Below are 24,826 nucleotides of genomic sequence, written 5' to 3' on the forward strand. Positions count from 1 at the left end.
TTGTGTCTTGTTGCTGTGCTCAGTCTTGCCATAGTGGAGCTGTGACATGAACCCGTCTTCTACAACCTCACCTTTGCAGAAGAGATTGGCTGTTCCTCACCCAGTTATAACTGTTTCCCGACCGCTGGCTGTGTTTTTACGGCCAGCGGTCAGGGTCCTTAAAACCAGAGCCATAGACTTTTTACGGCTCGGGTTTTAACCTGCTGCCCGAGCGATCGGGCAGCTGAATGTCGGGTCTTCGGCTGTCAGTGACTGCCGGGGACCCTGAGGAGAGGATAGGAGCAGCTTTCGCTGCTTCTGTCTTCTCTGATCACTTGTACACAGTGCTCAATGAGCGCTGTGTATACGAATAGAGGCAGCAGCCGCGCCGCTATCTCTATTGCTCCCGGTGTCCATGTGACTAGTCACATGATCGCCGGTGCCTTTAGTGGCAGACTGCTGCTGGGTCTTACTAGACCCAGCACAGCCCTATTAGTGACAATCGTCACTATGAGAGGGCTGATTTCCACTGTAACTGGGGCTGCTGTGCAGCTCCAGTTACAGGGGAAAAGCATGGTGTAAAAGAAGAAGAAAAATATATATATAAAAGTTCCCCAAAGGTCTTTTTTGACCTTTGAGGGACAGACCATAGTAATAAAAAAATAAAAGTAAAGTAAAGTGCAAAAAAAATTAATAATAAATACACATAAAATACCCACCACAAAAAAACTTTCCCCTCCCGCCAATCATTGTTGTAATGCTAGCCCGGACCCAATTACCCTAATATAGATATGTAATATATTAAAATTTACGGTAGACAATGACGATCACAAATAAAAGGTCTTTTTTTAGGGTAAAACTATGTTATTACCACAAAAAAAAATAGTAAAAAAATAAGCTTTTTTACTTTTCAGCTATTATTTTCAAACTTTAAGAATAAAAATTCTAAAATAGCAAAAAGGATGTTTATAAAGACGATAAAAAAAAAGAAACCTACATTGTCTACGGAAAAAACATCGTGAAAATCACGTCGTTAGCTCAACAAATAAAAAAGTTATAGCCATTTAACTAACACGTGCTAAAAACGGCTAAACGGCGTCTCGTCCTGAAGGCTCAAAATAGCCCGGTCCTGAACTGGTTAAGCCTCCTACACAGCTGTTTCTGCTACAGTTAATGACAGTGTTTCAACCTACATATGAAAATGATGATCATTATCTCCTGTTTGGCATAATTGGTTAATCATATACCTGACTATAATCCTACAAAACCCATGACTTTGTGCAAGTGTACCTAGAAGAATTGATACCGTTTTGAAGGCAAGGGGTGGTCACACCCAATATTAATTTGATTTAGATTTCTCTTCTGTTTATCCACTTTGTATTTTATTAATTGATAAAAAAAAAAACGATTAACACTTATATTTTTTAAAGCATTATTACCTTGAAGCATTTTTCCACAACTGCCTAAAACTTTTGCAAAGTACTGTATATCTCCAATGTAAGGCTTTAATGTACACTACTGTATAGTTATAAAGTGGCATACATCGGCATTTGCCACTATACTAAGTATGTTCACATAACGTAATGTGAACAGAGTCTTACTGCTCAAATGTAGAAATTAAAAAGTATAATATCACTCTGGAAAACATTATAAAAGTGTTAAAAAAGTGATAGAGTTTTATATATCCATCATATATAATAAAATGTTATGCTGAAATCTCTACGACATAGTATAAAAAAATGCAAAGATATGTTACATTCACCATTGTAAAATAATAATAAAAAATAAGCAGGATGCTAAGCCATAGTAATCAGTGGTTCAATTACACTAAACAAAAGAGAAGACACACTGTGGTACTAAGAAATTATGCTTCAGGACAAAAAAAATAAAAGTAAAATGCGAAAATTTCACTTCCCCACTGAACTCAATTGGGAAATTTTGCCACGAATGCGCATCAAATTCGCAGAATAAATTGAAATTCTGCGGATTAAAATACCGCAAATCAATTTATGCATTTCCTGTGTAACATTTTAAAATGTCATCCATTTTGCGGCTACTGTATTAAGCTTCAGATCTTCCGTCCGCAAATCCGTACAATCTGCAGCGTCTATACCTTGAGTGAATATACCCGAAGAGTCACTTTTGTAGAAGTTTTTCATCCTGACTAATTGTGTAGAGTTCCAAGAAGAGGAGTGCAATCTCTTACTGACATATGCCCTAATGGAAGAACAGTTTGGGGGAGATTTATTAAGATTGCGCCAGTCTTAATAAGGAACAAGCTGGAGTAAGATGTGACAAATTTATTAAGAGACACACACCATTTAGCTGTCCATGCGCATCTTAATGAAATCTACGCCAGCCAGCAGCTGGTGTAGATTTCCACTGTAATTTAGGTCAAATTCTGGTAAATGCGTCGGGATGTGAATGGCCATGCCCCCTTCTGCTAAACTCCACCGACTTTTTAGAAAAGTTTGCAGCATTTCTATGCCAGAATACGGACCTAGAAAGTGTAAGGCTACATGCACACATTGCGTATTTTGCTGCAGAAAGTAAGCATCAGAACCGCAGGAAAATGCTGGAAATTGGCAGGTAAAAACCGCAACTAATCATGCGTTTTTTTATACATTTTCTGGTGCGGTTTATACATTTTGATGCGTAAATCGGTGTGTTTTCATGCTGCGGGTTTTGGTGCGTTTTTCCTTACAACTAAACAGATACAATTCGCAAGCGGAAATGCAAGGTAAACTGACATGGTACGGATTTTAAAATTCTGCACCGGAGGTAAATTTACATGCAGAAAAAATATGCAGCGTGTACATGAGATTTCCTCAACTATCATTTACTTTGTTGTTGCTGTATTATGCTGCGGATTTGAACCCCACATATTTCAGCTGTCAAATGATAAAAACTAGGAATATGTCCACATGAAATGAAATCTGTACCTTTAAAAGGTAAAATAATCAAATAATGACTAATAGACTTTCATGCAAGTAGGGCTCTACAGGAAAAATGTACAAATCGAAAGTCACAGCATAGCTTCAGCTTAAAAAGCATATCAGAGAAGAGCAGATTCCAAGTGATGCGTTCATTCGTGACTCATACAAAACGATTTGCAGAATTGCATTTATCTCAAATTCGACACTGCTACTTTGCACATAATAAACATAACCATGCCAGATTCCCGCACTTCCAACAAGCCGTATATCAAGCATTTCTCTCTCAAAGGCCACATACTGTACCTGTCTATGTAGGCGGCATGACTGAGGCAGGTTCTCGCAAGTAGTTTTATGTTCTTCCTGGGTTTTCTTAATAATGGACCATATTTTTCCGGCGCTTCCTTTGAAATTTTAGCACTGCAATATAAAAACACATAACAGAAATTACAGCGACACGATCATTAGGATAAAGCCTTACAGGACATCAATCCGCTTGGTTAAAAGAGCCAATGCATTTCATATTCAACAAACATTCAGGATCTTTGAAGCGAATGTTAATGGAGAGAAACTCCACATCCGTTGTTCTTTTGTGATACAAAACATTTTAAGTGTCAAATTTACATCATTGTATTGGATTATCTTTAGTAATGCAGTAAATAGATGCCCCACAACACAAATAAGTTGCTTTTGGTGGACCCAATTTAGGTTTATAGAGATAGTTAAATAAAAATTGAGAAGTAAAATGTTGTTATAATTCACAATTCTCTGGTCATACCAAAACCAACAATAACAAAAAATGTGTGTGCACAAACAGATAGTACAGTAAGCCCTCACTTTACAATCATTTCACAGGGACGCACTGGTTACGGCCGGGTTAAATATGAAAGTTTTTTTTTATTTTCTTGCGCTGCTTTCCACAGCGGAAATTCCGCCCAAAAAACTGCTCCAAAATGTGGTGCGGTTTTCGTACGGAATGTGCTGCGGGTTCTAGGTTGGATTCATTGCATAGTTTTAAACCGCGTATCCGAACCATGTGAACCCGGCCTAACACTTGTTTCCTTAGGCAGCAGATGTCAGTCAGGCAGATGTCAGTATATACTGGTCCTTCTCAATGAATTAGAATATCATCAAAAAGTTAATTTCAGTAATACAATTCAACAAGTGAAACTCCTACATTCTATAGATTCATTACACACAGTGATCCATATCCAGCATTTTTTCTTCTAATGTTGATGATTATGGTAACAGTTAATGAACACCCAAAATTTAGTGTCTCAGAAAATTAGAATATTATATAAGCCCAATTTCAAAAATGATTTTTAATACCGAAATGTAGGCCTACTGAAAAGTATGTACAGTATATGCCCTCAATACTTGGTCGGGGCTCCTTTTGCATGAATTACTGCATCAATGTGGCGTGGCATGGAGGCGATCAGCCTGTGGCACTGCTGAGGTGTGATCAATGCGGCGTGGCATGGAGGCGATCAGCCTGTGGCACTGCTGAGGTGTTATGGAAGCCCAGGTTGCTTTGATAGCGGCCTTCAGCTCGTCTGCCTTTTAAGGTCTGGTGTCTCTCATCTTCCTCTTGACAATACCCCATAGATTGTCTATGGGGTTTAGATGAGACGAGTTTTCTGGCCAATCAAGCGCAGTGATACTGTGATACTGTGGTTATTAGACCAGGTATTGGTACTTTTGGCAGTGTGGACAGGTGCCGAGTCCTGCTGGAAAATGAAATCAGCATCTCCATAAAGCTCTAAAATTTCCTGGTAGACGACTGCGTTGACTCCTGAGTGCATATACTGTACATACTTTTTGAGAAGGACTAGTACATTAGACTGTCAGTAGATTTCATCAAAATATGCAGGATCCACCCTTAAATATCTCCAAAGTCTATCAAAAACTCCTAGAAAAAGTACAACCAGGTTGCATTTACATCTTTGTATTAGGCTTCATTCTTTTAGGTTCATCCTCACCACTTGGGAGGTATACAGTCTTCAGATTTGTAGTCTTTTTTAACTCTATGTATTTTGTATTGTCCAATAAAAATTATTTTTCTATGCCATTGGCAAATTGTATTACAATAGTGCATGACTCCTTCTGTTTCTAGTGTTTTTCATAATTATTTTGGAGTTTCTATTCTGACAAAGGGAGGTTTAAATCCGCACATGCTGGTGACCTAGCCCTCATAACCATTTTCCTGTTGAGACATATGTTTATAAGTATTCATTCACATCTGGGTTGGAGGCTCCGCCAGTCGCCTTCGTCACTGCTCCGGCAGGTATTACCGGAGACAATAGTGCAGCATGTCCGTTAATCATCCCATTGGGTTTCGTCGGCCACCGGCGGTGTCCATTGTGCAACGGAACCGCTGCTTTAGTTATTCCCTTGTTCTGCTCCTCTGACTGAGAAGAACGAAATGTCACAACACAGGTGTGAACCAAGCCTTTACAGTCTACTAGTGGGCCATATATTTCTTGCCAGAAACAGGAGAGAAAAACAGGAAAACCTTTCACAAACGTAGTTAAATGCATTTCACTTTCAAATAACGGTCGAGCATAGAGCTATAGAAGATGAGGGGAAAAAAATACACCTTTATTTACATTGCATTTTATGTCAAAAGTACTGTAAAAGCCAGCACCACTCTTCCGTTTACTGCAACATACCAGCCATTAAACTTTAAAGTCCAAACCTCATCCACAGGCTTAAAATGTTATAGTGATTGATGGTCAAGACAGAAGCAAAGTAAGAAACCTGTCTTGTAAAAACTAAGATGGGAAGTGTGGGGATTTTCTCTGCAGTGGCAGAAATTTACAGGCATCAGAAGAGTTTCCTATGTCGATCAATAGGAAGAGACAAAACATTTGGCAGCATTGATCTTAAACGAGGACAGTTCATACTAATATATATATATTTATACATATACGTGTGTATATATATATATATATATGCATTCCCATGAAAGATCTAACCTAAAAAACTGATTATGAGAACATCAAATTGAGTAACGACGTACAGTGTGAAGAATGTGTGTGGAATGAGAACAGTCGAAATACCATTTGTTTCTCATAAATCTACAAATAAGATAGTGCCATCATGTCTGAGCCTAACAATGCAGGGTAATACCATATGTTAGACTATAGCAGAGAAGGCAATTACATTAACCTTTCTACCTCTGTCTCCCAGGAAGCATAAAGATAGAGTAGAAGGGCAGAGAAAAAGGAACATATTCATCTCTAATAGCCATTCATTTTATCTGTATTAGACAACATAAAAGTAGGATAGTGACATGAAGGCTTCTAATCATGTGGCCAAAGGAAAAAAAGCACCAGGTGTATCTAAGTGAAGTACAAGAAAGGCAATAAGTCTGCTAGAAAGTCTATACAACCGACCTTCTATCTGCCAAGTAGGATTAATTTCAGTGTACTAGTCTAATGTGGAATACATGAACATTTCCTTCCATGGCATTATTCTTCTAGACACAAATAATAGAGATCGTTTTTTTTGTTTATTTTGAAATGTTGCAGTTGACACAAAAGATGGGAGACAGTAGAATGGGGAAGTGTGTGGGGTTGGATTTGGGGCTGGCGTAATCCTTTTGATGTGATGAACAGCTTTATCTAAGAAGAGTGTGATGGTTGGGTGACCACCACATGAAACAGGGGCTATTTCTCTGCAATATGATCTCACTGACATCACGTTCGCTGAGCTAGAAGCCAAAGTTTCAGCTCTCCATTGAGCTTCAATGAAAAAAAAAAGAAGAAAAATATAAAAGTAATGCTGGGTTATGACCTAAATCAAAATCATGATGAATTGAACATGTAACCTCGATTACGATTAATGAACATATTTAGGCCACACCCCTTTTGCATGCCACAACCCCTATTTGAATGCTACGCGATTGTATTAATATAGCTTCCCTGATCCTGCTGTATAGTACTGTATATAATATACCCTTGACACTGCCCCTCACACAGTATAATGTCCCTATAGCTGCCCCCACACAGTATAACGTCCCTATAGAAACCCTCCACACAGTAAAATGCCCCACAGCTGCCCCCACACAGTATAATGCCCCATACAGCATAGTGCCCCATACAGCCTCAATAGTGCTTAATAAAATTAATAAAATACATACCTAACCCCGTTCCAAAGACGAGTGGAAGAGATCTCTCTGCTCCTCCGGTCTGTGTGGCTTAGCGCATACTTTCAGATTCCGCTGGTTTTCTGCCGTATACCGGCGTTTCAGGCATCCTATTAGTCCACGGTGTCCTCAATGCCCGCCAAATTTACTTAGCCTTAATGCCCACGCACCACAGCGAGTGGACAGTGCCCGCCCCAATGGTATATACAGGGTTGATGGGGGTTATATACACGGTTGATAGGGGTTATATACAGGGTTGGTGGGTTGGCATATACAAGGATGATGGGGTCCGTGTATATAACTCCCATCATCCCTGCATATTACCCCCATATTCCCTTTATATACCAGCCATCATTCCTGTATACAACCCCCATCATCCACATATATACCAGACAGCCATCATCCCCATATATAACGCCCATCATCCCGATATACAGTGTTGATGGGGGTAATTTACAGGGATTATGTTGCTTATATGCAGGGATGATGGGGGTAATATACAGGGACCCCCATCATCCCTCTATTTTATTCCCATCAACCCTGTATATAACCCCATCATCCATGTATATACAATTGGGGCAAACACTGCCAATCGCCATGGCGTGCGGGAATTGAGGATAAACAAGAAGTAAATAGAGCAGGCATTGATGCGGACAATAATAGTGAATGGGGCGGATATTTAAGACACCGTGGACTAATAGGATGCCTAAAACGCCCGTATATGGCAGACGTCCAGCAGAACATGAAAATATGCGTCCCAAAACACTTACTGTTCGGCAAAGACAAGCGCGAGGCAGTGATGTAATTGCGCCTGTCTGCGAGGAGCCGCGTGCGGCTGTGATTACATAGTGAAAACTAGAGCAGGGAACGGACGGCTCCCTGCTCTACCATAAGATTTATAGTTTTTAAACCAGGGAAAAAAATGAAATGCGCAAGATGACGTTGGTAATATCTGCTGAATATCTTTTTTAATGAATAATTGCTGAGCCCTAGTATAAAGTAGGCGCTAAATAAGAATTTCATGCAACCAGCCACTCTCTATAGTATATGTTTTAGAACTAATGATGGCACAGGAGCGTAATGGCTCGGAATTTTGAAGAGAATATTTTGCACCATTTGTTCTTTGTATGAACTTGTTGGCCACAGCACTGATGGTTTATGGGACATGGATAAGGAAATATCCTATCATTGTACTACTCCACGTGCATTTCTCGAGATAATAGAAAAGTAAATGCTATTGGTAAGTTCACACGTAGTGTAAATACTGGTTTTGTTGAGAACAATCCACAGCATAATACAGTAGAAGCAGAGTAGAGGAGATGTGAACAAATCTCATCCACATGCTGCGTAAATGACGAGGGGAAAAAACGCTCAGAAATTGAACTGTGGTGCGATTTTTTAATCCGCAGAATGCCAATTGTATTTGCGTAATCACTGCTTTTGTGTTGCGTTTTTTGCAGAGAATGAAATATGATTCCGAAAGACCTCCTGAGATGAAATTTCATCCCATGTGACCGCAGGCTGCAGCAGTAACATGGGATGAAACGTCATCACTGGAGGCCGGCCCGCAGGACGGCAGTGGGACGGGTCGCCATAGCTACGTAAGTATGAGACTTTTTTTTTTATGGGCAGTTTTCCACAGCGGACATTCCAGATGAAAAGCTGCACCACAATTTGTTTCGGTTTTTCGGCCAGAATTCCCTGCGGCTCCCAGAGCGGATACGCTGTGTGCCCAAGGGGGAAATTTATCAAAACTAGTGCAAAGAAAAAGTGGACTAGCTAACCATAGTAACCAATCAGACCTTATTTTGCAGAACTACTCCACTTTTCTTTTGCACTAGTTTTGATAAAATCTCTCCCTTAGTTCATATTATTTACAACTAACAACCAGAAAAAACTTATAAAGCATGTATTCCATAGTGTATGAGCTCACTTGGTGGGGGTGGAGAAGATTTTCACAACTTTTTAGTACCAGATAACACTTTATGATCAGCAATTTTCACCTATTAAATGTTTAAATCAACTGTGTAAATGGCTTAGGCCCTGTTCACGGCACGTTTTTTTTTACGTTTAGTGTGTACGTCAGGAAATGTTCCGACGTGCACGCTAAACGTTTCCATAGGGCTCCATTGTCAGACTAGGGCAAAATGAGTGTCCTTATAACCTCTTTTTGGCTGGTATATGTCAGTATACCACAAAAAAAGGTATGGAAAAGTGCAGTAGACTACGCTATTCAATCCCACTGATTTCACATGGTAGTCTGCGGGTTAAACGAATACGTCATGAAAAGCTATTGAAAGCTCATTACATATCTGGTAAATGGATGCCACAATAGCCTATGGGCGACAGATGCCACTGTTAGGCATTTATCACAGCCTACGTTTAATGTAAAAAGACAGAACAAAACTACAGTGCTGTATTGATTTTTTGACAATGCTCATAATGTAAGTGTAGCTCCACACCAAAACACGAGACTATTAGCACTATGAAACTGATTTTAATGGGTCCCTAAAAGGGAAAAAGTTTCATATTGTAATTATTCATTAGGGTGAACTATTTTTTTAAATCCCCATGTTTGATTGCCTATATTTAGCCTGCAAGTGTTACTGGTGCTCAATGATGGAATGTTACCAGCACTTCTGCCCCTAGAATTTCTGCTGGAAACGTGACTGCCAGAAAATAAGTATATGTCTGACGTAGAGCCCAAATTTATATTTAATAATGGCAAATATACTTCCTTTCAGTTACTTGTATTAGCAACTAATATCAATCATGTCTATGCTCAAGGCTGGATCAATGTTACATAGTTACATAGTTCGTACAGTTGAAAAAAAGACACATGTCCATAAAGTTCAACCAAGGGATGGGAAAGGGGAAGGTAAAAATTTCTACACACAGGAGCTAATATTTTTTTGTTCTAGGAAATTATCTAACCCTTTTTTAAAGCCATCTACTATCCCTGCTGTGACCAGCTCCTGCGGTAGGCTATTCCATAGATTCACAGTTCTCACTGTAAAGAAGCCTTGTCGCCTCTACAGGTTGAACCTTTCTTTCTCCAGACAGAGGGAGTGCCCCCTAGTTTTTTTAGGGGGTTTTACATGGAACAGGATTTCACCAGATTTTTTGTATGTGCCATTCATATATTTATATAGGGTAAACATTTCCCCCTTTAGTCGTGTTTTTCAAGGCTAAATAGGTTTAATTCTTTTAATCTTTCCTCATAACTTAGATTCTCCATGCCCCTAATTAGCTTCGTTGCTCTTCTTTGAATTTTTTCAACTCCAGGGCATCCTTTCTATGAACTGGAACCCAGAACTGAACTGCATATTCTAGATGAGGCCTCACTAATGCTTTGTAAAGTGGTAATATTACATCCCTGTCCCGCGAGTCCATGCCTCTTTTAATACACGACAATATCCTGCTGGCCCTTGAAGCTGCTGATTGACATTGCATGCTGTTATTTAGTTTATGATTTACAAGTACACCCATATCCTTGTCAACAAGTGACTCCCCCAGTGTAGCTCCCCCTAGGACATATGATGCATACAGATTGTTGGTACTCAGATGCATAACTTTACATTTATCTACATTAAACTTAATTTTCCAAGTGGACGCCCAAACACTTAGTTTGTTTAAATCCGCTTGCAATTCATGAACATCTTCCATAGACTGTACAATACTACGTAGCTTGGGGTCATTTGCAAAAATAGAAATAGTGCTAATAATCCCATCCTCTATATCATTAATAAATAAGTTGAATAATAGTGGTCCCAGCACGAAACCCTGGGGTACATCACTTATAGCCGGGGACCATTCAGAGTAGGAATCATTGATCACAACTCTCTGGATACGGTCCTTGAGCCAATTCTCAATCCAATTACAAACGATACTTTCTAAACCTATAGCCCTTAATTTACCTATTAGACGTCTATGAAAGACAGTGTCAAATGCCTTTGCAAAGTCCAAAAACACTATATCCACAGCAGCCCCTCTGTCTAGGCTTCTGTTCACCTCTTCATAAAATCAAAATCAGATGGTTTGACAACTTCTGTCCTTCGTAAAACCAAGCTGGCTGTCACTTATAATAATATTTTTTGTCACATAATCCTGTATATAGTCCCTCAATAACCCCTCAAACATTTTCCCCACGATGAATGTTAAGTTTACTGGTCTCTAATTACCCGGGGAAGACCTAGAGCCCTTTTTTAAAATAGGCACCACATTTGCCTGCGCCAGTCCCTTGGCACTATACCAGTCACTAGAGAATCTCTAAATATTATGAAGAGGGGGATAGAAATAACTGAACTAAGCTCTTTAAGAACTCTAGGGTGTAACCCATCTGGTCCTGGGGCCTTGAGTACATTTATTTTATTTTATTTAGCTTGGACCATATGTACATTCATCCAATTCAGTATATCAACTGATATATTAACAGCACTGGCACCGGCTACATCGGCCGCTCTTTCTTCTGTTGTATATACAGAGCTGAAGAACCCATTTAGTAACTCTGCATTCTCTTGATCCCCTGTGACCAACTCCCCATTACCACTATCTAGGGGTCCTACAAGTTCAGACCTTGTTTTTTTTGCATTTACATACTTGAAGAATTTTAAGGGATTTGTTTTACTATCCTTGGCCACCTGCCTTTCATTTTGTATTTTTGCTGATTTTATCACCTTTTTACAGATTTTATTAAGCTCTTTATAATTTAAAAAGGCTACAGCTGTACCCTCAGATTTGTAGCTTTCAAATGCCCTTTTTACAGAAGGTGTAAGCCACGTGGGGTTTAAATTTAGTCGTTTATACTTGTTACCTATAGGAATAAATTTTGCACTATAATTACCCAAATTAGATTTGAAAATCTCCCATTTAGCATTTGTACCATTATTTGACATTAGTTCTTCCCAGTCTATATCCTGAATTGCAGCCCTCATCCTGGGGAAATTGGCCTTCTTAAGATTAAGTGTTTTTGCCCTTCCAGTCTGTGTGTCACGAAGGGTTCGTGGACCCACTGGGCCGTACCGCCTTGGCGGTATGGCAGCTGGCCAACAGGGTGCAGGTCAATGTCTATAGTTCGTATAGGGTACCTATGGCAGCTCGGACAGTAGCAAGGCAGGCACGGTTGGGACTAGGCAGCGGGTAGAAGTCAGGCGTGGTGAAGCAGGACAGGAGTGGTATACAGCACGGCACGACTTAGGCTCAGCATGGCACACGACCAGGATAGTATGGAATGCAGGGAACAGGAACATACTAGAAGACCATTGCATAGACAAACTAGGAAAACAAAAACGCTCAGGCATCAAAGCAGGGGGCTGGACCCCTCTTATAGTCCAGGGTACTCGGCCTGATGTTCATCAAAGTCTGGTGCACGCGCTGCCCCTTTAAGAGCGGGCACGAGTGTGTGAACGCACCCTACGGGATCCAGCTGAGGTGAGGGGAAGCGAGCGCCAGTGTCTCCTGAGGAGGCGCTGGGGCCAGCGCTTGCTGACTCCTGGCTGCAACTGTCAGGGGGAGATTGGAGCAGACTGCCTGCAGCCACGGACATGACACTGTGTTTGTTTTTTAAAGTATAGATAAAATGTAACTATATTGTGATCACCGTTACAAAGATTTTCACGAACATTGACATTCACAACAAGCTCTGCATTATTAGAAATGACCGGATCCAGAGCTTCACCTCTAGTCGGGTCTTCCACAAACTGGCCCACAAAATTTTCCTGCAAGAGGTTGAGGAAATTTCTCCCCTTTGCAGTTGAAGCCGAACCATGACACCAATTAATATCTCGGTAATTAAAATCTCCCATTATTACTACAGTACCAGCCTGTGCAGCCCACTCCATTTGTTTATATATTTGACCTTCTATCTCCTCAGTTACATTGGGGGGTCTATAGATTACACCCCCCATCGCAACCCCCACCTCTCGCGGCCCCCCCACACCTGCTGTAAATGTGTGTGTGTGTATAGCAGAGCTGTGTGTGTGTAGCAGAGCTGTGTGTGTGCAGTGTGCGCAGAAGAGCTGTGTTTTATTTTTGAGCAGCGGAGTAGGCATGGGCGTCGCTGATCCTTCATAGCTGCTTAACAGCGGTTTTGAAGAATCAGCGGCGAGCACACACCCCCCCACACACACACACAAATTCCCCCAAACATGCAACTGTGCCACACACACCCCCGTTCATTTTTTACGCACAACGTTTTAAAAAAACGCTTGCGTAAAGAACGGCTCACTTTCCCATTGATGTAAATAGGAAGGTTAATCAAGCTTTTGACGCTTTTTGGCGCATAATTAGGACTCCTATTGACTATGAGAACATTTGGCACATTTTACGTGCAAAGGAATTGACTCACTTCTTTATTTACACAACGCATTTTTTAAAAACGCGCGTGTAAAAAAGCGCGTTGTATGTACTAACAGCGCACTTTACCAGTTATGTAAATTAAAAGTGTAATCAAGCGTTTTTTGGCACGTAAAATGTGCCAAAAAAGCATGTAAAAAAGTCAAACTTCACTTTCATCATTCTAAGGCCTGATTTATATGAGCGTGGACGTTTTGCGCACGCAAAAAACACGGCGTTTTGCGTGCGCAAAAGACACTTAACAGCTCCATGTGTCATCAGCGTATGATGCGCGGCTGCCATCATTATGACACTCCGTTTGGATGTTTGTAAACAGAAAAGCACGTAAAAGTCTCAAAAAACGGCTGAAAAATTGGAAGCAGGATGCCTACAAACATCTGCCCTTGGATTTAAATGGGAAATACGGCGTTCTGTACCAACGGGGCATTTTTTTACGCCTCACTTACAAAAAACGGCACATAAAAGACACCCGCGAAAAAGAAGTGCATGTCACTTCTTCAGCCGTTTTTCAATGACTCTATAGAAAAACAGCTCCCAAAACAGCTGTGAAAAACGCAAGTTTGATTAAAAAACGGCTGAAAATCAGGAGCCGTTTTCCCTTGAAAACAGAACCGTATTTTAAGATGTTTTTTAGTAAGCGTGTGAACATACCCTTAGCCTTTTAGTGTGTCCTATAGCGTCTACAAGCTGCATTGCACAATCACTCCAAAATGGGAGCCGGACAAAACCTTTTCCTGGCTTGCCTTACCTGCAAACGCAGATGCTGCTGCAGAATCAACTGTAGCCTCTGGTGCCGATGTGTCCTCGCTCGTCCGACACGATGCAGGACCTGGGGCAGGAAGTGAGTGACGTCACAGCGTGATCTCTCGAGAACACGCTGTGTGTCTGCACTGCCAGAAGCTGGGCGTTCTGAAGAGAAGTGGATGATACTCCCATTCACAACGCCCAGCTAGTAAAAGAAGTAAAAACGCCCAGATGTAACGAACACAATACACGCCCAGTTGTACTTTAGAAAGGCTCATTTACATAAATATAAAAATGGTCATAACTTGGCCAAAATTGCTCGTTTAAAAAAAAAACAAAAAACGTTACTCTTATCTACATTGCAGCGCCGATCTGCTGCAATAGGAGATAGGGGTTGCAAAATCTGGTGACAGAGCCTCTTTAATAAACATTTATATCTGTTACTTCTGTTCAATCTATGTTCCCCACCTGTTTTTATGATTCGATTTCTTCATTCTACGCTCCCTGAGGTTATTTTCCAGTTTGTTTACATCGCTATTTTGCTGTGACCGGCCGTTTCCTGTTGTGAATAAAGACTACAAATCCAATGAATCAAAGCGCCGATGTTTCCTCCCCTAGTATTTTCTCCCCATGCAGATCCTGGGTCTCCACCCGCTGTGCCCCTGTGTCTCCCCGGCCTCCCTCGGTGTCTCTCCACTCTGCCCCTGTCTCTCCCTTTGTCTCTCCCCACTCTGCCCCTGAGTCTCTCCCTGTGTTTAGCGCTGCAGCATACAACAGCGCTGAACATGGGGAGAGAATGCCAGTGTGTCTCACCGTTCTGCCACTGTCTCTCCGCTCTGCCCCGGCCTCTCCCCACTCTGGCGCTTTGTGTATCCGCTCTGCCCCTGAATCTTTCCCTGTGTTCAGCGCCGCAGCATTCAACGGCGCTGAACAAGGGGATAGCATGCCAGTGTGTCTCCCCGCTCTGCCACTGTGTCTCTCCGCTCTACGCCTGTCTCTCCCGCTCTGCCACTGTGTCTCCCCGCTCTGGCGCAGTCTCTCCGCTCTGCCCCTCAGTCTCCCACTGTGTTCAGCGCCGCAGCATACAATGGCGCTGAACATGGGGAGAGTATGCCAGTGTGTCTCCCCGCTCTGCCACTGTGTCGCTCTGCCCCTTTGTCTATCCGCTCTGCCCCCGAGTCCCTCCCTGTCTTCAGCGCCGCAGCATACAACGGCGCTGAACAAGGGGAGAGCATGCCAGAGATCAAGGCCCCGCGTGACAGCTGTGGCACGTGTGCGGGAGGTTGCTGAACCCTGGAATAGAGCATGTGTGTTAGACACAGTGTGTATCAACCACGCATGCTCTGAATAGGCGTAAGAGAACATGTTAAAACCCCTAAGACAGTGTACAGTTACATAACTTATGACGTGACCGTACACTCAGACTGCCGGAAAATGGAAGTTAGAGCTCATGGACGGGGCTGAGGCGGAAGTTAGGATTTCGGGTTAGCGAGGCATCACGTGATAGAAGTTGAGATACGCCGCTAGGAAAATGTTTTCAAACGCAAGTACATTACAAAAAGATTTGGTTTGACATGTTTAGTTTAACAGGTTTGGACTAATTGGTTCCGGAAAACCCCTTTAACCCCTTCAGGACAGAGTTTGTTTTGGCCGTGTGGACGCAGCCGATCTGGCATTTGTCACTTTATGTGGTAATAACTTGGGAATGCTTTTACCTATCCAAGCGATTCTGAGATTGTTTTCATGTGACAAATTGTACTTTAGGTTAGTGGAAAAATGTGATCAATAAATTCAGTATTTGTTTATGAAAAACACCAAACTTTAGAGAAAATTAGCAAAAATTAGAATCTTTCTAAATTGAAATGTATCTGCTCGTAAAACAGATAGTAATACCACACAAACTAGTTACTAATTAACATTTCCCATATTTCCACTTTATGTTGGCATTATTTTTTGAACATCGTATTTTTCTAGAACATTACAAGGCTTAGGCCTCATGCACACTTCAGTTTTTTTCCTTCAGGGTGCTATCCGTTTTTGTCACGGATAGCACCCTGAACCCATTCAGTTCAGTGGGGCCATGCACACTACAGTTTTTTTGACGGTCCGTTGCTCCGTTCCGATCCAAAGTAGAGCATGTCCTACTTTGGTCCGGGATTCCGTAACTGTGAGGCCCATGCAAGTTAATGGGGCCGTCAAAAAAACTGAAAGCACACGGAAGGCATCCGTGTGCCGTCCGTGTGTGACGGAGCCGTTGCCTAGCAACCGCCGGACGGGCAGAAAAACATTACACTAATCGGCAGCCACTTGTCTCTATCAATAACTGATAGAGAAAAGAGGCTGCTGATTAAAAATAAAATAAAAAGCATTCCATACGTACCTGGTCGTTGTCTTGGAGACGAGTCCCTCTTCTTTCTCCAGTCTGACCTTCTTTTGTGACGCGGCAGCCTGTAATTGGCTGCAGCGGCGACATGGATTGAACGTCATCGCTGGAGGCAGGACAGGAGGAATGTAAGTATGAACTTATTTTTTTTTATTACATTAAAATTTTATTTTCCGCGCGCCAAGCATGTACTGTCCAGGGTGCTGAAAGAGTTACCAGCGATCAGTGCCCCCCATGAACTCTTTCAGCACCCTGGACAGTACCATGCTCGGCGCACGGAAACGGAAACACGGAGTGCACACGGTAGTGCACACGGAAGTCACACGGCCGCTAAAACGGGTTCACGGACCCGTCAAAAACGGCTGTGAAAACGGTGATTTAAGTGTGCATGAGGCCTTAGAAGCAATTTCTCACATCTTCAAAAAAAATTCCAAAACCTATTTTTATAGGTACCAGTTCAGTTCTGAAGTGGCTTTGAGGGCCTTATATATTAGAAACCCCCATAAGTCACCCAATTTTAAAAACTGCACCCCTCAAAGTTTTCAAAACAGCATTTAGAAAGTTTCTGATCCCTTTAGGTGCTTCACAGGAATTAAAGCAAAGTAGAGGGGAAACGTACAAATTTCTTTATTTTTGTCAGAAAATCCATTTTATTCCATTTTTTTCTGTAACACAGATGGTTTTACCAGAGAAACGCAACTCAATATTTATTGCCCAGATACTGCAGTTCTTAGAAATATCCCACTTGTGGCCCTAGTGTGGTAATGGACTGAAACACAGGCCTCAGAAGCAAAGGAGAACCTAGAGGATTTTTGGCCTCCTTTTTATTAGAATATATTTTAGGCACCATGTCAGGTTTGAAGAGGTCTTGTGGAGCCAAAACAGGGTTAACAAAAAGACACCATTTGGCAAACTACACTCCTCAAGGAATTTATCAAGGGGTATAGTGAGCATTTTAACCCCACAGTTTTTTTTTCTGAATTTAGTGGAATTAGTCCGTAAAAATTAAAATCAAAATTTTTTTCCAATAAAACTTAGAAGTTATAAATTTTTACAAGGAATAAAGAAGAAAAAGCACCCCAAGATTTGTAAAGCAATATCTCCGGATTACGGCAATACCCCATATGTGGTAATAAACGGCTGCTTGGAAACACGGCGGGGCTTAGAAGCAAAGCAGCGCTATTTGGCTTTTGGAGCTCAAGTTTGCTGGATTGGTTTTCGGGTGTCATGTCGCATTTGCAAAGCCCCTGCGGGACCAAATCAGTGGACACCTGTAAAGGATCTGCCAGACACAGTGTCGCCGCCCGTGGGTAATCAGTCTGCACCTGCTCCTAAGTCTGAGAGAGTGACACGATCTTCTACCAGTCAGGCTGGGAGGATGAGGAGTGGGAGAGCCTATCACAGCCTGGCCAGACGGAGCTAGCTCCCGCCCTCTGTTTATTTATACCTGCATTTCCTGCTCCTCCTTTGCCTGTGATTCTTTTCTGTTTCCTGGCTCTTCTGCTCCTGCTATGATTGACCTAGCTTCATTTTTGACCCTGGCTTTACTGACTACGCTCCTGCTCTGAAATTTGTACCTCGTGCACACCTGGTTTGACTCGGCTCGTTCACTACTCTTGTTGCTCACTCTGTTGCTGTGGGCAACTGCCCCATTTCCCTTAGCTTCTGTGTACCCTTGTGTTTGTCTGTCATGCACTTATTGAACGTAGGGACCATCGCCCAGTTGTACACCGTCACCTAGGACGGGCCGTTGCAAGTAGGCGGGGACTGAGTGGCGGGTAGATTAGGGCTCACCTGTCTGTCTCCCTACCCCGTAATTACAACACCCCCCAGAAGTAACCCCCCCAGGGAAACTACAGCCCTAAAAATAATTTATCTAGGGGTATAGTGAGCATTTTGATCCCATAGGTTTTTTGCTGAATTTAGTGTAATTAGGCCGTGAAAACTATTATTGTTTTTTGTTCTTTTTTTTTATGGCATTCACTGTGCAGTATAAATTACATATTTAATTTATACTGTGGGTCGATACGATTACAGCGATACCATATGTATATAGTTTTTTTTAGGTCTTATGGTGTTTGCATGATAAAATCTCTAACGTCCGTGGTCGCTGACCACAAACTCCTTCCATCCAGTCGACGCCCTTCTCTCAAGAGATGTCTACACATACGGCCGTCCTGCTCCACAGTGACCACAAGGGTGCGCTCACGAGCTCAGTCCAGACTTAAGAAGCCAGAGCGCACGCATGTTGGTGATTGAGCGAATTGCTCCAGAGCACCCTGGGCTATAAGGTCCCAGCCCCATCCTCCCACGCCTGAGCTTTGTTGTATTCCAAGTCTGTCTTGCAAATGGTCCCCTAGTGTTTCCTGCTCCCAGTGTTTCCTGCTCCTGTATCCTGATCTAGCGCCGTACTTAGCTGTAGCAGTGCTGTGCTGTATACCACGCCTGTCCTGCTTCTCCACGCCTGACGTCTACCTGCTGACTAGTTCCTGCCAAGCCTGCCTTGCTACTGTCCGAGCTGCCACAGGTACACTATATAAACTATAAACTCTCACCTGCGACCTGTTGGCCAGCTGCCATACTGCCAAGGCGGTACGGCCCAGTGGGTCCATGAACCCAACGTGACAATCACGGTTTAAAAAAAATTATTTCGTTTTTGTTTAGCCATATTCTAAGAGCCACGACTTTATTTTTCCACCAAGAAATTTTTGTGAGGGCTTGTTTTTTGCGGAACAAACTGTAGTTTTTATTGGTACCATTTTTGGGTACATGCGACTTTGTGATCTCTATTTATTAAATTTTTGGGGAGCAAAAGTGACTAAAAATAGTGATTCTGGTATAGTTTTTTTTTTATGGCGGTCACCGTGCGGGATAAATGACATAATATTTTTATAGTTCAGGCCGTTACGGACGCTAAGATACCAATTATGCATAGTTTATTTCTTTTTTTCTAATAATAAAGGACTATAAAGGGAAAAAGGGTAATTTTGTAAAAAAATTTTTGTAACTTTTTTTAGTCCCACTAGGGACTTGAAGATCCAATTGTTGGATCGTTGTTATAATACCCAGCAATACTTATGTATTGCAGGGTATTATACCTGTCAGTTTAACACAGACATGGGGCATATTAGGAACTGCCTCTGGCAGGACCTAATCGCCTTCCATAGATGGCAGACCGGAGGCCTTTGTTAGGCTTTCGGTTGCCATAGCAACAATCGGCCCCCGCAATCGCACCGCGTCGTGCCGTTGTTGTTAAATGCGGTGGTCGCTATTGAGCACCGCATTTAAGGGGTTAATTGGCGAGGATCACCGCTCTGATCCAACCCGATGTTTTCCCCCAGTACTAAGGCTGCTAGTAGTAGCAGTACTGGGAGATGCCAGGCATAGGGGAATGCCCGTGTGCTGTTAGGAGCACACGTAGATTAATGGACTGCAGGCACAAGGACCAGTGCTGCAGCCCGTTAAACTATGTGGGGTGGTCGGGAAGGGGTTAAAGGCTATGTGCCATTTTTTTATTTATTTTTTTTAAATAGAAAAGGTCTGTCAGTGTGATTCGTGCAACTTTATAAATAGTTTTTATGAAAAATTTGTTTTACTTTTTGAGATACAGCTGCTCTAAACAGAGCAGCTGTATCTTTCGCTATGACCTGAATCCGTCAGTCCTGTGGATCTGATGGATTCAGTGTCAGCGGGTCCTGCGTGTCTCTAACTCTAAGGACTTATTTACACGGACGTGTCCATTTTGCGCATGCATGCATGCAAAAAACGGTCCATGTGGCATTAGCATTTTGTGCGTGACTGCGTGATTTTTGCGCAGCCGGCATCATTATGACACTCTGTTTTTATGTTTACAAACAGAAAAGCAGAAGGTGCTTTTTCTGTTTTCATTCATTCTTTTTACTACTGTTGCGTGAATCACGTGCGAAACCCGGGCAAGTATAGGACAAGTCGTGAGTTTTACGCAGCGCACATAAGCTGCGTGAAAATCACTGACAGTCTGAATGGCCTCATTCGTTTACATAGGTCCGTGCGACGCGCGTGAAAATCACGCGCGTAGCACGCACGTATAACACGTTCGTGTGAATAAGGCCTAAGGATCCACCTGTAATCGATCACATCTAAAGTTAAGAACTTAGATGTGATGGATTACAGGTGGATCCTGCATGTCAGAGACACGCAGGAACTCGTCAGTCCCGCGGACCTGACGGGAGCAGGATTTAGCGAACGATACAGCTGCTTTGTATACAGAAAACAGAGCAGCTGTATCTCAAAAAGTAAAAATAATTTTGGATAAAAACTAGTTATAAAAGTTGCACTAATCACACGGACACCTTTTTATTTAAAAAAAAAATGCTTTTAATACATATCTTGGCCATTGTACAGCACTTTTAGAACACAAACAGTAGTTCTTCATGTGTAATAAAACTCAACTTTTACAGTTCAAAACAGTTTAAAAATGCTGGTGCTGATATCAGTTTCTTTGTAAACACATTGAGAGACGTCTTGAAGAACATCAAACGCAGCCACATGCATCTTTCTAGGAGAGCTCATTAGTGAGATCAGCTGAAGAAAGTGCTAACGTGCAATAATGTTGATTCATTGCTCCCCAGGTGAAGGCTCTTTCCCCTCTCTGGGAACCACGGAGTAACATTATAGACATCAGCTCTTTATTAGACTGCTCCATCTAATTACCGTTCGTTCTGGCAAGATGCATGATGCCATTTTCATTGCACTGGGGAACTTAATTAGGTTTGATTTGCAAATAAAAATCCACAAACGGAAACCATGTCAGGTTTTTTTTCTGGTTCTTAGGGTGTATTCACACAGTGCAGTTTTAGTGTGGCCACGACCAGGAGTGGATTAAAAAAAAAAAAAAAAAAGGAGAGAAGTAGAATCTTTCCTATATACTTTACGATCTACTCTTGGTTGTGGCTTCAAAAACTGCACTGTGTAAATAAGGCCTAAGAAGACTAAGTCTTCTGGTGTTGTTACCATTATTGTTTGGATATATTACTGTAATTTTCTCTAATATGATTTCAAGCTGGTAATTAAAAATCTTGTTAACTACTTGCACCTTTCGTAATATCTAGAAGAGATGGATGGATGCCAGGTCGGCGTCAGCACCCGGCGAACCCGGGCAAGTGCCCACTCGGCTGCCGAGTGCTTAACGCTGCATACATGGCTCCTCCAGGAGCGGAATCCCCAGAGTGTTGCTGACACTCTGGCCGGAGATTACATTCATAAAGGTAGTACCTGTCGTAACTGTCCAAAATAATTATAATAATCTTTATTTATATAGCGCCAACACATTACGCAGAATTTATAATTTAGAGGGAACATAAACAGACAATATCAGACATCACATAGTGACAAAGCGAATTTACAATTCAGACAGGAGGATTGAGGACCCTGCTCGCAAGAGTTTACAATCTATGAGGAAATAAGGGAGACACAAACTGTAAAAGTGTTTGTTCAGTACAATGGTCCAGCCATCATTTATACACATGGGGTGGTACACATAAAGCTGCATGAGCCGATCACCAGCCAGTATCCGTGTATGATGGACATGAAGTTCATTAGGGTGCAAGGTGTATGAGAGAATCTTATTCTGATGACTAATGGGGCCAAGTAAATGAGTCAGATTATGGAATGTAATAGGCCTATCTAAAAAGATGTGTTTTCAGGGCACGTTTAAAACTGTGGATATTGGGAATGAATCTGATTGTCCGGGGTAGCACATTCCAGAATACTGGTGCAGCACGAGAAAAATTTTAGAGACGGGAGTGGGAGGTTCGGATTATGAAGGATTTTAATCTAAGGTCGTTGGCAGAACGTAGAGCCCGAGTAGGGTGGTAGACAGAGATGAAGGAGGAGATGTAAAGAGATGCAGCACTGTGGAGAGCTTTGTGGGTGAGAGTAATACGTTTGAATTTAATTCTGAAGGGGATGGGCAACCAGTGCAGTGACTGGCATAGAGTAGAGGCGTTGATGTAGTTACTGTAGTCAAGACGAGAGTGAATCAGAGCAACAATGAGCGTTTTGGCTGTTTCCTCAGTATGAAAAGGGCGGATTCTGAAGATGTTTTTGAGGGGAAAATGACAGGAGCGAGAAAATGATTGAATCTGAGGAGTAAAGGTAAGATCTGAGTCAAAAATAACCCCGAAACAGCGGGCGTGCTGCCTAGGAATTATGGACCTATATCGACAGGGACTGAACTTCCTGAACCAGAATCCCCAGCCAGAGCGTTGCCGACGCTCTGGACGGAGAGTCCGCTCCTGGAGAAGCCTGTGACGTCACTATCCATATATGGATAATGATGTCAGGGGCTCCTCCAGGAACGGGATTCCGCTCCTAAATTGAGCCCCTGTCTAAAAACGGAATCCCCCCAGAGCGTTGCCGATGCTCTGGCCGGAAATTCTACTCCTAGAAGGATACTCTGGCGTCCCTGTCAATATATGGACAGTGACGTCAGGAGCTTCTCCGAGACTGGAGTCCCCGGTTAGAGCCTTTTCATACATGCTTATACATTTTAAAAGATAGAGATATGGGTATCCTACCAAATGCAGTCTCCAGGATTCAGACAACTTTAGTTTTATAATGAGAAGCAATGAGCAAACTATACTGGATTAGGGTTTATTGTATTTATTGAGAATTTTTTTTTTTTTAAATTCCAGTATTATCTGTTGGGTTACAGTAAAATAGCTGTGGGTTCTCTGTTCATAGCACAATTAACTTAATAGCTGCCTAGAAATGACAGTAATTACTAAGTAATACATTTTAATTAGCAAAATTTATCATTAAAAAATGTGGGGCAAGGAGTGCCAAAGAATCCAGATACAGGCGTTTGCAGGCAAATCCAGATTGCACACGAAGGCTTGCAGAGTATAGACATGCAATTAGCACCTAAATACGAGTGCCCGACATGTCACATACACCCTGCACATTTAAACCTGCCACGTGTGCTGACAAATATTCAAACGAATCTGCCTGCCACAGATATAACAGACACACTTCCCAACGCGTTTCTGCACCACATAGGGAAGCGTCCTCAGGGGTATATTTTGTCTAGTTATCTTTATTAGTGAAAAGCCGGTCAGCATGTATTATGCTGTTCATTTAAATTTCGGCGCGCATGAGACATCTGATATCGGTCCCAGTGCGCGCCGGGGAAATGCTGAAGTCTTATACACATCAGACCCCCACCTCCCCAGCCACGAGCAAAGTCGAGCCAAGCCAATAGGATCTTGAGACGTCTAAACCGACGCCCCTCCAATCGGCCGGCTCCCTGGTAACCACATGGCCAATAGGATCAATGCATACCGCATCATTGGTAACAGGGGGGTAGCCAAAGGCGGCTAGACATACTGAACCGACAGCACCGAAACGAATGCTGTGCAACAGCAAGAGAAGGGGCTCAGAGAGTGACAACAACAAACTCGCAAACAATAAAAACGGGAACGATGAAAAGGCACATAGATAAACCACATACACATGCCAGATTATAGGACATAGCATTAGTAACACGACACGGTGAACAAAAAAAACCCTAGATAAAAAGGGCCATGTGAACGGAGTATCATAGGCATATGATGCATAATCATGACCCAGTAGACAGTGTCAGCAACCGATATGGAGTCACAACAGTGGACTAGTGGAGCACCACTCGACATAGGTAAGATAGTAAAAGTGGAGTGCTGTAATCCCACACATAATGTAAATGGACCCCAGCGGCCCGGACCAGCCGGGATGGCACAGCCGCATCAACATGATGAAGTATAAGGAAAAATGCCAAATGTGCCATGCGCTAAGAAGTGATCACAAATGAGGAGAAGTGACAACAGGGCATCCCATATGGTTAGAGGAATGGAACGTAAGAGATCGATTCATTAAGACCCAGTGGCTTAACAGTTTGCATCCTGAAAATCCACCGGGCCTCCTTCTGTAGGATACGTTTGTCCCAATCACCTCCTCTAATTGGTGCCTTGACACATTCCATGCCCTGAAACTTAATGACAGAAGAGTCTCCAGAATTACATTCCCAGACATGCTTTGAAATTGTAGTGTCGATTTTGCCATTAATATCACATACGTGGTTCCGAATTCTACGTCTGAATTCTCTCTTCGTTTTACCCACATATTGCAGCCCACAGCTGCAGGTTATAAGGTATACTACCCCTTTTGTAAGGCAGTTGATAAATGCTCTGTTGTAGAACACATCTCCCGTTACATTACTTTTAAAGGTCTTGCTCTTAAGGACAGAAGCGCAGGCTTTGCATCGACCACACT

The 24,826-nt window shown here is 42.3% G+C and overlaps 1 protein-coding gene across 3 annotated transcripts in view; it reads right to left on the reverse strand.

Moving 5' to 3' along the window:
* Positions 1 to 24,826, reverse strand: part of FBXO15 (F-box protein 15) — a 211,222-nt gene that overhangs the window by 95,853 nt on the left and 90,543 nt on the right. For all 3 annotated transcript variants that reach the window (XM_075826480.1, XM_075826478.1, XM_075826479.1), the window contains exon 3: positions 3,219 to 3,332. In XM_075826480.1, the coding sequence (XP_075682595.1) occupies positions 3,219 to 3,332 (114 nt within the window). The remainder of the gene's footprint in view (positions 1 to 3,218; positions 3,333 to 24,826) is intronic.

The sequence above is a fragment of the Rhinoderma darwinii genome, chromosome 5 (genome assembly GCF_050947455.1).
Source record: "Rhinoderma darwinii isolate aRhiDar2 chromosome 5, aRhiDar2.hap1, whole genome shotgun sequence".
NCBI classification, from domain to species: domain Eukaryota; kingdom Metazoa; phylum Chordata; class Amphibia; order Anura; family Rhinodermatidae; genus Rhinoderma; species Rhinoderma darwinii.